This window comes from Nomascus leucogenys, chromosome 20 (assembly GCF_006542625.1).
Source record: "Nomascus leucogenys isolate Asia chromosome 20, Asia_NLE_v1, whole genome shotgun sequence".
Classification (NCBI taxonomy): Eukaryota; Metazoa; Chordata; class Mammalia; order Primates; family Hylobatidae; genus Nomascus; species Nomascus leucogenys.
Window position 1 is genome coordinate 48,915,887 of NC_044400.1, and position 14,031 is coordinate 48,929,917.

Here is a 14,031-nt window from a genome sequence, read left to right on the forward strand (position 1 = left end):
AACAACTTATCTATATATGCAATACTACAAATATTATATGATACAGCCTTCATATACTTTACTAGCCTGGGTAAGAAATTTACCACCAGCTGGTCAGATTTGTGATATTATCTCTGTAGGTCTTCCTAATCCTATGTGGAGCCAAATATAGATGGATATGCAAATAAATATTAAGAACACTTTTGCTGATATATTGAACCTAGTTTTTAACAGTACAGTGTGATTTTTTTTCATAGCACTCACTGGTAATTTTAACACTCATCTGTCAGTCTTAGAGCAACCTATGTTCAAAGGGGCAACTTCTCTTATCGATTGATAGGATCTGTTTGGATTCAAGGCAAGTCTTTCTTAAGCTAAATTAAGGCAGTGATTGTTGCACAACCACCTGCCCTAGAATGACCTATTTATCTTACTACCACTGTGCTTACACAGAGGAGTGAGTATTCTTTAGAAAATAATGATGAATTAATAATAATGTTCCACTTGAAATATCTCTGTTGATCTTTAGCTTATAATGAACACGTAGCTGAAAATCATTGTAGAAACAAACTTTTTCACAGGGCACCATTTGCTACTGGCAGATGAGACATAGTATATTTGATTTACTTTAACAATGTTTCAGCCATTTTGTTAAAAAATGCCAGAAATTCTAGTGTTAAGAAATAGAAGCACTATGATGGAATATATTATACAATAAGATAAGAAAACCTAGGATAATTATTGTAGGTCTGAAAGAGTAATCCTTATTGTTGATCACAAGGTGTTGTAGAAATTGTTGTCAAACCCAAGTCAATCCCTTTGATTACCATTTCAAATTATTCACCGTTAATTTGCAGCACTTCTTATGGAAAGTTGAAGCTTTTTGTTCTCACACATTGAGAGCCAGGAGACAGCTTAAAATAGACATAAAAAAGTCTTTTTCCCCCTCATTTAAAAAGCCCCTTATGAATCACAAATCAGCAATAATTCTCACATTCATCTAAAAGTTAATATGAAGCATTAGTTTTTTTATACCCACAACAAAACATGGACCTGCAGAAGTTTTCAAGCAATCCTCCAGCAGCTTCATGCGGGTCTTCTGGAGCTCTGGGCTGTCCCAGTCATCTTCTTCCACTCCCCAGTACAGATCTATGACCTGGGGACAAATGGATGAAGAGCATTAGTTTACCTGTGGGCGTTGTTCTGATTTACAGTGTCAAGCTAATGTGACTTTTAACTTTTCTCTTTGCAGCATGTTTTCTCTTACAGAGGGGAAGTGATTTTTAAGGTCCATTTAGAGAGATTTTTCATTCCACGATGGGTTGGGAATGAACCTTGTAATTTCTTATTTTGTTTCTGATTATACTGCTGACATGGGCCCAGAGAAAATGAAATGCTAACTGTTAAAGGTTTTGGATCATGGGCTTTTGTTGTCTTGAAATGGAAACAGAATTTTAAGGTTTGAAGCAGCTGGGATGAGGTTACCATCGTACTTGAGACAATTAAATCACCAAATGTATGTTACCATAAGTATTAATTTGAGAAAGAAAAACCATAATGAATATTACTATATACTGATTTCAAGTCAAACACCTAAATTTCTTAAAAAAAAGAAGCCCTGTCATTATCACACTTTATCATATGAGGAGAGATATTTTGCTTATGTCTGTTTTATCTGTAAGCAGTTTGGCTTTCATCAATATATATCTGAAAAACATGTACTGGCAAAAAATGAAAGGTATGCCTTACAGAAAAGCAAGGATAATAGGATCCTCTATCTCCCTACTTCAAAGACTAGTAAGGAAGATTCTGGCAGTCTATAACAAACTTTTACAAGTTCACTCTTTGAAAAGTGCTATGGAGAGCATCATGGATTTCATTACCTTCATTCAGCTGCTATCTGCATAAAGTAAATGTTCCCAGTTGTAGGTTTGAAAATTTCTTCTTTTCCTTTCCTTGCTTCCCACAAGCAGAAACAAGACCCTCCCTACTCTTTTCCTTCTGCTTGCATGGCATTTGGTGAGATGGAAGCTCAGAGTATGAGTTTCCCCTTGTGGCCCCAGCAGATCCTGGGGACTTTGTGTGATTTCCATTTCTTGGCTATGGGCCCCCACAGATCTGGCTTGTTCCAGGTCTTTGTCTAAGTGCATCTGAGTGTTTTAGAAGGCTGATAAATAAATGACAGCTCCTTAAAAAATATTCTCATGTCCCATTCCATGGGTTTTATCATATATGAAAATATCAGCATTTTGATTTTGGGGGCTCTATGCTTTAATCTGTCTTACAAAGTTTAATCACACAATACGAAGAGAGATGACATCAAAGAAGGTAACTTCATTATCCAATTTGAGAGCCTCTAGCTGGGGCTACTTAAAAGTAAATATAAATCAGTAAAAATTAAAAAAATTCAGTTCCTCAAGTGTTCAGTAGCCCCATACTGGCTCTTATGTTGGACAGAGGAGATACACAGTATATTTCACATCACAGTAAATTCCACTGGACAGAACTGTAAGTTACTGAGCTTCAGAAGAGCACAGAAATCACCTAGTAATAAATGAATAAATAGGGCTATAAAATAGTCTAATTTGTTAAATAGTGGACAGCCCATAATTTGCAAAGGGTCATGCTTCCAGAAAACGAAAAAGTAAACGTTTATGGCTTATCTGTTGTTAATCTTTCCAGGTGTTTTACATGCCACAGAGTACCTTTTGGTAAATTAATATCCTGCCACACTAGGATTTGTTTCTAATGTTTTAGAATACAAAAGATGAACTGTTCCATCTCACCATCCTTGGGAAGGATATCCCCAGAGCTGCTGCAAATACTGAGGAAGTGTCTCCCTCAGTGGAAGCAGAATCCCCTTCACATGCTACTCTGACCTCCTGTCCTGAGAAGGACAATAATAGCCTTGGTTGAACAATGGGTTAAGAAAAGCTGGCAAGTAGACTGCCTCTCTAGGTTCCTCCTCTCTGGGCAGGGCATCTCTGAAAGACAGGCAGCAGCCCAGTCAGGGGCTTATAGATAAAACTCCCATCTCCCTGGGACAGAGTGCATGGGGGAAGGGGTGGGAGTGGGCACAGCTTCAGCAGACTTAAACGTTCCTGCCTATCGGCTCTGAAGAGAGCAGTGGATCTCCCAGCACAGCTCTCAAGCTCTGCTAAGGGACAGACTGCCTCCTCAAGTGGGTCCCTGATCCCCCATGCCTCCTGACTGGGAGACACCTCCCAGCATGGGTCGACAGACATCTCATACAGGAGAGCTCCGGCTGGCATCTGGCAGGTGCCCCTCTTGGATGAAGCTTCCAGAGGAAGGAACAGGCAGCAATCTGTGCTGTTCTGCAGCCTCTGCTGGTGACACCCAGGCAAACAGGGTCTGGAGTGGACCTCCAGCAAACTCCAGGAGACCTGCAGCAGAGGGGCCTGAGTGTTGGAAGGAAAACTAACAAACAGAAAGGAATAGCATCAACATCAACAAAAAGGATGTCCACACACCCCATCCTAAGGTCACCAGCATCAAAGACCAAAGGTAGATAAATCCGCAAAGATGAGAAAAAACCAGTGCAAAAAGGCTGAAAATTCCAAAAACCGAACGCCTCTTCTCTTCCAAAGGATCACAACTTCTTGCCAGCAAGGGAACAAAACTGGGCGGAGAATGAGTTTGATGAACTGACAGAAGTAGGCTTCGGAAGATGGGTAATAACAAACTCCACCAAGCTAAAGGAGCATGTTCCAACCCAATGCAAAAAAGCTAAGAACCTTGATAAAAAGTTACAGGAACTGCTAAGTAGAATAACCAGTTTAGAGAAGAACATAAATGACACACAGGTATCAATAGCTAATTCAATCAAGCAGAAGAAAGGATATCATAGATTGAAGATCAACTTAATGAAATAAAGCATGAAGACAAGATTAGAGAAAAAAGAATGAAAAGAAACAAACAAAGCTTCCAAGAGATATGGCACAAACTTAGACCAGACCTAAGTTTGATTGGTATATCTGAAAAGTGACAGGGAGAATGGAACCAAGTTGGAAAACATCCTTTAGGATATTGTCCAGGAGAACTTCCCCAACCTAGTAAGACAGGCCAACATTCAAATTCAGGAAATACAGAGAACACCACACAGATACTCCTTGAGAAGAGAAACCCAAAGACACATAATCATCAGATTCACCAAGGTTGAAATGAAGGAAAAAATGTTAGGGGGAGCCATAGAGAAAGGTTGGGAAAGGGAAGCCCATTAGACTAACAGCAAATCTCTCTGTAGAAACAAATACAAGCCAGAAGAGAGTGGCGGCCAATATTCAACATTCTTAAAGAAAAGAATTTTCAACCCAGAATTTCATATCCAGCCAAACTAACCTTCATAAGAAAGGAGAAATAAAATCCTTTACAGACAAGCAAATGCTGAGAGATTTTGTCACCACCAGGCCTGCCTTACAAGAGCCCCTGTAGGAAGCATTAAATATGGAAAGGAAAAACCAGTACAAGCCACTGTAAAAACATACCGAATTGTAAAGACGACTGACACTATGAAGAAGCTGCACCAACTAATGGGCAAAATAACCAGCTAGTATCATAATGATGGGATGAAATTCACATATAACAATATTAACCTTAAATATAAATGGGCTAAATGCCCCAATTAAAAGACACAGGCTGGCAAATTGGATAAAGAGTCAAGATCCATCAGTGTGCTGTATTCAGGAGACCCATCTCACGTGCAAAGATATAGATAGGCTGAAAATAAAGGGATGGAGGAATATTTACCAAGCAAATGGAAAGCAAAAAGTAAAACCAATCCTAGTCTCTGATAAAACAGACTTTAAACCAACAAAGATCAAAATAGACAAAGAAGGGCTTACATAATGGTAAAGGGATCAATGCAACAAAAGCTAACTATCCTAAATATATAGGCACCCAATACAGGAGCACCCAGATTCATAAAGCAAGTTCTTAGAGGCCTACAAAGAGACTTAGACTCCCACGTAATAATAGTGGGAGTCTTAAACATCCCTCTGTCAATATTAGACAGATGAACACGACAGAAAATTAACAAGGATATTCAGGACTTGAACTCAGCTCTGGACCAGGGGACTTAATAGACATCTACAGAACTCTCCACCCCAAATCAACAGAATATACATTCTTCTCAGCACCTCATCACACTTATTCTAAAATTGACCACATAATTGGAAGTGAAACACTCCTCAGCAAATGCAAAAGAATGGAAATCATAACAAATAGTCTCTCAGACCACAGTGCAATCAAATTAGAACTCAAGATTACGAAACTCACTCAAAACCGCACAACTGCATGGAAACTGAACAAACCGCTCCTGAATGACTACTAGGTAAATAATGAAATGAAGGCAGAAATAAAGATGTTCTTTGAAACCAATGAGAATGAAGACACAACATACCAGAATCTCTGGGACACAGCTAAAGCAGTGTTTAGAGGGAAATTTATAGCACTAAAATACCCACAGGAGAAAGCAGGAAAGGTCTAAAATCGACACCCTAACATCACAAGTCAAAGAACTAGAGAAACAAGAGCCAACGAATTCTAAAGCTAGCAGAAGACAAGAAATAACTAAGATCAGAGCAGAACTGAAGGAGACAGTGACACGAAAAACTCTTAAAAAATCAATGAATCCAGGAGCTGTTTTTTGAAAAGATTAACAAAATTGATAGACTGCTAGCCAGATTAATAAAGAAGAAAAGAGAGAGCCAAATAGACACAATAAAAAATGATAAAGGGGATATCACCATTGATCCCACAGAAATACAAACTACCATCACAGAATACTATAAACATCTTTTGCAAATAAATTAGAAAATATAGAAGAAATGGATAAATTCCTGGACACATACAGCCTCCCAAGTCTAAACCAGGAAGAAGCCGAATCCCTCAATAGACCAATAACAAGCTCTGCAATTGAGGCAGTAATTAATAGCCTATGAGCCAGAAAAAGTCCAGGACCGGATGGATTGACAGCTGGATTCTACTGGGGATACAAAGAGGAGCTGGTACTGTTCCTTCTGAAACTATTCCAAACAATAGAAAACGAGGGACTCCTCCCTAACTTATTTTATAAGGCCAGCATCATTCTGATACCAAAACCTGGCAGAGACACAACAAAAAAAGAAAATTTCATGCCAATATCCCTGATAAACATCGATGCAAAAATCCTCAATAAAATACTGGCAAACCAAATCCAGCAGCACATCAAAAAGCTTATCAACCAAGATCAAGTCAGCTTCATCCCTGGGATGCAAGGCTGGTTCAACATACGCAAATCAATGTAACCTATCACATAAACAGAACCAATGTCAAAAACCACATGATTATCTCAATACATGCAGAAAGGGCCTTCAATAAAATTCAACACCCCATTATGCTAAAAACACTCAATAAACTAGGTATTGATGGAATGTATCTCAAAATAATAAGAGCTATTTATGACAAACCCACAGCCAATATCATACTGAATGGGCAAAAACTGGAAACATTCTCTTTGAAAACTGGCACAAGACGAGGTTGCTCTTTTTCATCACTCATATTCAACACAGCATTGGAAGTTCTGGCCAGGGCAATCAGGCAAAAGAAAGCAATAAAGGGTATTCAAATACGAAGAGTGGAGGTCCAATTGTCTCTGTTTGCAGATAACATGATTGTATATTTGGAAAACTCCATCGTCTCAGCCCAAAAACTCCTTAAGCTGATAAGCAAATTCAGCAAAGTCTCAGGATACAAAATCAATGTGCAAAAATCACAAGCATTCCTATACACCAATAATAGAGAAACAGAGAGCCAAATCATGAGTGAACTCCCATTCACAATAGCTACTAAGAGAATAAAATACCTAGAAATACAACTTACAGGGGATGTGAAGGACCTCTTCAAGAAGAACTACAAACCACTGCTCAAGGAAGTAAGAGAGGACACAAACAAATGGAAAACATCACATGCTCATGGATAGGAAGAATCAATATCGTGAAAATAGCCATACTGTCCAAAGTAATTTATAGATTCAGTGCTATCCTCATCAAGCTATCATTGACTTTCTTCACAGAATTAGAAAAAAACTACTTTAAATTTCATATGCAACCAAAAAAAGAGCTCATATAGCCAAGAAAATCCTAAGCAAAAAGAACAAAGCTGGAGGCATTGCACTACCTGACTTCAAACTATACTACAAGGCTACAGTAATGAAAACAGCATGGTGCTGGTACGAAAACAGACATATAGACCAATGGAACAGAAAAGAGGCCTCAGAAATAATGCCACACATCTACAATCATCTGATCTTTGACAAACATGACAAAAACAAGCAATGGGGAAAGGATTCCCTATTTAATAAATGGTGTTGGGAAAACTGGCTAGCCATATGCAGAAAACTGAAACTGGATCCCTTCCTTATAACTTATACAAAAATTAACTCAAGATGTATTAAAGACTTAAATGTAAGACCTAAAACCATAAGAACTCTAGAACAAAACCTAGCCAATACCATTCAGGTCATAGGCATGGGCAAAGACTTCATGACTAAAACACCAAAAGCAATGGCAACAAGAGCCAAAATTGACAAATGGGATCTAATTAAACTGAAGAGCTTCTGCACAGCAAAAGAAACTATCATCAGAGTGAACAGGCAACCTACAGAATAGGAGAAAGTTTTTGCAATCTATCCATCTGACAAAGGGCTAATATCCAGCATCCATAAGGAACTTAAACAAATTTACAAGAAAAAAAAACAACCCAATCAAAAAGTGGGCAAGGGATATGAACAGACAGCTTTCAAAAAAGAAGACATATATGCAGCCAACAAACATGAAAAAACAGCTCATGATCACTGGTCATTAGAGAAGTGCAAATCAGAACCACAATGAGATACGATCTCATGCCAGTTAGAATGGTGATCATCAAAAAGTGAGGAAACAACAGATGCTGGAGAGGATGTAGAGAAATTGGAACGCTTTTACACTGTTGGTGGGAGTGTAAATTAGCTCAACCATTGTGGAAGACAGTGTGGCGATTCCTCAAGGATCTAGAAACAGAAATACCATTTGACCCAGCAATCCTATTACTGGGTATATAACCAAAGGATTATAAATCACTCTACTGTAAAAACACATGCAAACATATGTTTATTGTGGTAGTATTCACAATAGCAAAGACTTGGAACCAACCCAAATGCCCATCAGTGACAGACTGGATAAAGAAAATGTGGCACATATACACCATGGAATACTATTCAGCCATAAAAAAGGATGAGTTCATGTCCTCTGCAGGGACATGGATGAAGCTGGAAACCATTATTCTCAGCAAACTTACACAGGAACAGAAAACCAAACACAACATGTCTCACTCATAAGTGGGAGTTGAACAATGAGAACACATGCACACAGGGAGGGGAACATCACACACAGGGGCCTGTTGGGGGGTGGGGTACTAGGGGAGGGATAGCATTAGGAGAAATACCTAATGTAGATGACGGGTCGATGGGTGCAGCAAACCACCATGGCACGTGTATATCTATGTAACAAACCTGCATGTTCTGCACATGTATCTCAGAACTTAAAGTGTGTGTGTGTGTGTGTGTGTGTGTGTGTATGAATTAACCACAGGCAAGTATCTTAAAATTCAACAAAAAAAAAAAAAAAAAAAAAAGAAAAAGGAAAAAGACAAGCTGGCAAGTGTGAGAAGTGATGGCTTCACTGGTTGGTCATGGCCTGGAATTCACTGGGCTTTACCCGAATGGGTGTGGTCACCATGTCAGGGTCAGTCCCCAAGGGTGGTAGGACCTCATGTCTTCTCTGCCAGTTTTTTGATCCATGCCTCTTGGACAGAAGGAGAGCAAGAATCAGGGCAGGTTCTTCTCTGTGATGTTTGTGTGGCTTGTCCGTGGAGGAGGTGATTTATGTGGGAAAACTAAATGGCTGAGGCCATTAGTATGTTAAAGAACTTGTTAAATGTTGAATGTTGACGAACTCGTTAACAGTTGAATATTAAAGAACTGGGCTTGTTTAGAGTTAGCCAACTGGAATCCAACTTACTCTTATTTTCTGGTTCTCTTCGGACTGGGTTGAGACCAGAGCACCACACAGCTTCTTAGTTCCATATCCTTATGGGACTGCCACTAGGGATCATACTCCATTTTTGTATGATTTTAAAAAGCACTTGTTCCTCTAGTCACATTACTTCTAGCTACCAGAAAATTGTTATAACATACTGAAATCATAATTGTTATACTGAAATCATTAAATCATTATAAGACCATCTGCCAATAACTCATCAAAATAAATATACGAATCCACTGCAATGTGTATGGCACCCTTCAGTTGTGCCATGCACAAACCAAGAACTATACACATAATCTCATCTCGATTCTTTTGGCTGACACCATTTGGATGCGGTTGAGGAAGGTCTTATTCAGAGCAAATAAAAAATGGTAAATATGAAGGTTAATTTAAGAAAAGCTATAAATATATACTTGCTCTTCTCTGATCTTTAAATGTCATACAATTATATAAAGTAATAATTATAACAGTATGCTACTGAATTTGTAACATACCTAGCTGTAACAGGGATAACAATAATAACACAAAAGGGAGGAAAAGGAAATAGAGCAATATAGGAATAATCTTTCTACAGTTCACTAGAATTAAATTGGTATAAATTGTAAACAGATCAGATGGTTGTAGATGTGTAGCATTATTAAATTAAATTGGTATAAACTGTATAATTTTAATAAATTAAATTAGTATACATTGTATAATTTAATTGGTATAAATTAAATTGGTATAAACTGTAAACAGATCAGATGGTTGTAGATGTGTGGAGACTTAAATACCATACATTCAATAAAGGGAGGAACGACTGGTAAGAAGATATAAAATTAGAAGACTTGACAATACTATAAACAAATTAGAACATATGTCTATGAAATAATCTACCCAGAAACAGCAGAATTTATTTTTCTTAGGCACACATAGGACCTTCTCCAGGATGGAATACATATTAGTTCATAAAACAAGCCTCAATAAATCTAAATAAATTCATATCATACAAAGTATGTTCTCTGAATATGGTGGAATAAAATTATAAATCAATCATACAAAAAATTTAGGAAATTTACAAATTTGTGGAAACTAATATACTCCTAAATAGTCAATGAGAAAGAAGTCAAAAGGGAAATAAAAAGGATACTTTGAGATGAATGAAAATAAAGGTACAACAGACTAAAATTTATGGGATGCAGCTAAAGTAGTACTGAGAGGAAAATTTGTAGCTATAAACTATAAATGAACTAATCAATGAACTGGGTAAGGTTGTAGGATGCAAGATCAATATACAAAAACCTATTTCTATACACTAGCAATGAAAAAATCTATGATGAAATTAAATAAGAGTTCAATTTAAAAGAGCATCAGAAAGAAACAATTCAATTTAAAAGAGCACCAGAAAGAAACAATTTCATTTATAAGATCACTAAGAAAACTTAGGAATAAATTTAACAAAAGAAATGCAAGATTTATACTTTGAAAACAACAGAAAAATTGTTGAAAGAAATCAAAGTAGATGTAAATAAATGAAAGACATTCCATGTTCATAGATTGGGAGACTTAATATTGTTAGGATGGCAATACTCCCCAACTTAATCTACAGATTCAATCCAATCAGTATAAATCCCCTAGTTGGTTTACTTGCAGAAATTGACAAGCTAATCCTAAAGTTCATATGGAAATTCAAAAAACCCAAGATCACCAAAACAATCTTACAAAAGAAGAATAAAGTTGAAGAACTTACACTTCTAGATTTCAAACTTACTACAAAACTACAATAATTAAGACAGTATAGTGCTGGCATAAGGATAAACATAGCAATCAATGGAATAAAATAGAGAATCCAGAAATAAATCTTCACACATAAGGTCAACTGATTTTCAACAAGGGTACTAAAACAATTCAATGTCACATCCATAATCTTTTCGACAAATGGTGTTGGGGCAACTGGATATTCACATGCAAAAGAATGAAGCTTAGCCCCTACTTCACACCATGTAAAATTAATTAACTCAACAGAGATCATAGGCATAAATTTGAGAGTCAAAACTATAAAACTCCTAAGGGAAAAACATAGGAGTAGTAGTTTTTTTTTTTTTTTTGAGTCAGTATCCCTCTGCTGCCCAGGCTGGAGTGCAGTGGCATGATTCCAGCTCACTACAACCTCTGCCTCCCAGGTTCAAGCGATTCTCCCTGCCTCAGCCTCCGGAGTAGCTAGGATTACAGGTGCCCACCACCACACCTGGCTAATTTTTGTATTTTTAGTAGAGACAGGATTTTGCCATGTTGGCCGTGCTGGTCTCTAACTCCTAACCTCAGGTGATCCACCTGCCTCGGCCTCCCAAAGTGCTGGGATTGCAGACATGAGCCACTGCACCAGGCCAGGAGTAAATCTTTGTGAGTCTGGATTCAACAATAGTTTATTGGATATGATGCTAAAAATACAAGCAACGAAATAAAAAATAAATTGAACTTAAATTTTTTTAAAATTATGATTTAAATGACACTATCAAAAAGGCTAAAATAGTAAACACAAAATGAAAGAAAACATTTGCAGATCATATTTGTATGGATTTTTTTGTCTAGAATATATAAAGAACTCCTACAACTCAGTAATAAAAGGACAAATAACTCACTTAAAAATGGGCAAACGATCTGAGTAGACATTTCTCCACAGAATATATACAAATTTCCAACATAAAAAGATGCTTAATATTATTAGTTATCAGTAAGTACAAATCAAAAGTATAATAACACTTCACAAGGTGGCTATAATAAAAAAAGACTGATAATAACAAGTGTTGGCAAGAATGTGGAGACATTGGAACCCTCTCATACATTGCTGATGGGAATACAAAATGGCTCAACCACTTTGGAAATAGTCTGGCAGTTTCACAAATGGTTAAACAGAGACTTACCACATGACCTGACAATTCTACTAGGCATATACTCAACAGAAATAAAAACATATGTCCACATAAAAACTTGTACACGAATGTTCATAGCAGCATTATTCATAACAGCCCAAATATAGAAATAATGCAAATGTCCATCAAGTGATCAACAGATAAATAAATATGACATAATCCATACAATGGAATACTATTGAGGAATAATAAGTAATGCAATGAAATACATTGCATGCTACCACATGGATGAACCTTGAAAGCATTAAGTAAAAGAATCCAGTCACAAAAGACCACATATTGTATGATTCCATTTACATGAAATGTACAGAATAGGCAAATCCATAGAGACAAAAAGCAGATTAGCGGTTGCTTAGGGCTAGTGAGGAGGAGATTGGGGTGCTTGGGGAGGCATAGCTAAAGGGCACAGGGAGTTATGAAAATGTTCTAAAATTGATTTTCCTAACTATTACACAATTGTGAATGTACTAAAAACCACTGAATCATACACTTCAAGTGGGTGAATTTTACATGTGAATTATATCTCAATAAAGCTATTTAAAAAATAATACCATACACATCTATTTGCATTGCAAATACAAAGAACTAACTACATGTGAACCAAATGATCAGGGTAAAAATGTCATAACAGTGCTTTCATTATTTATTTTCCTTTATTTCAAAAGCCAAAGTATCACATCATTTATCTGCCACTGATGGAAGTCTTTTGTAATAGTTTTGCATCTGTTATTTCCTTATAGATTGGCTACCAGTACTGCCCTCGTCCAGGCCTTCATAGCTCCATGTCTTCTTACTTCAGTAACTTTGTTAAAAAATATTCTCCTGCCTCCAGCTTTTCTCCCTTAAGTTGTTCTTTCCCATATGTCTTTATGGGAAAAAAAATGATGAAAAAGATAAAAATCAAGCAACCGGGAAGACATTGAGGAAATAAATAAATGAAACAACCAACTCACGCAATACAAAACACTTTTGGGCAGACAGCTATGCCATATATCTGCATGATCAATAAATGGCAAAAAACACTTGGAACATAAAGTGCTCAACAAGACAAGATTTATTAAATACTTTAAAACATTAAGTTTAGCTTTTAGCCTAATGTCCAGGCACTGCAGAGTCTAGAATCTAATTTACTATTTATTGGAATACTAACTTGTTGACAGCATATTTTATGTGTCTTTACTTATTTCATCATTTAAGCATAAAACCTTAGGAAAGTAATTTGACATTACCTTTTTTACTTAAAACCATCTCACTTGTTTTAAAAACTTCTTAGGGAAGCTAATTTATCATGCTTTTTATAATGTGCTAAATTGGTCTAAAAACAAAAAGCCAGCAAATAAGGCCCTAACAAATCTTACCCCTTGAAATCAAACACTGTCATTTAAATATCAAGATTACCTAATAATAAAGCAATCTGTAAAAAACAAATAATCCTAAATTTTTTTCTAAAAAGAGAGAGTCAAATTTGAATTCATAATGGCCTCACACTATCATTTCTTCAGATAGGCTTAGATAATAACTTAAATGTCTTCCAAAATATTTTCTTTCTCCATTTTCCCACACCATAGAATAATATCTCAATGCAAAATGGAAATAAACTATAGAGATAATATAACTGATTTTTGAAGACAAATTCAGCACTGAAACGAAGGCTATCCTTCAAAGGTATTACAATGGAAGGCTACACACTTATTCCAATGATTGTACACAAAATAATCTTGTCGCTTTGTACTTGAATTTTGTTTTGATTAAAAATGGTATTTCTCCAGCCTAACTGGCCTTTATATATATAAAACACACAGCTTTTAAAAGACCTGTAGCTCTTTTAAGAAAATAAAATCTTTTCTTATTAATAAAAGGATTAACATCTGCTACCATTAAAAATATTCAAGAGTACAGAGCAGATTCAGAAAGCTTTGAACAGCAAGAAGATTGTTGTACTAAGGACATAGCTTTCTAAGGTCAATAAAGTGGTGAAGATGGCACTCCTTATAATTTGTTTTAGTATTTATGTCCCATTTCTAGAATGCTTATCTCACAGAAGGTAGTAAGCAGAGAAG

At 36.5% G+C, this 14,031-nt stretch overlaps 1 protein-coding gene across 1 annotated transcript in view; it reads right to left on the reverse strand.

Annotated features, from left to right (window-relative positions):
• Positions 1–929: 929 nt before the first annotated feature.
• Positions 930–14,031, reverse strand: part of LOC115831866 (NACHT and WD repeat domain-containing protein 2-like) — a 110,858-nt gene continuing 97,756 nt past the window's right edge. The window contains exon 3 of the mRNA XM_030801278.1: positions 930–1,135. Coding sequence (XP_030657138.1) covers positions 980–1,135 — 156 coding nt within the window. The 3' untranslated portion in view covers positions 930–979. The remainder of the gene's footprint in view (positions 1,136–14,031) is intronic.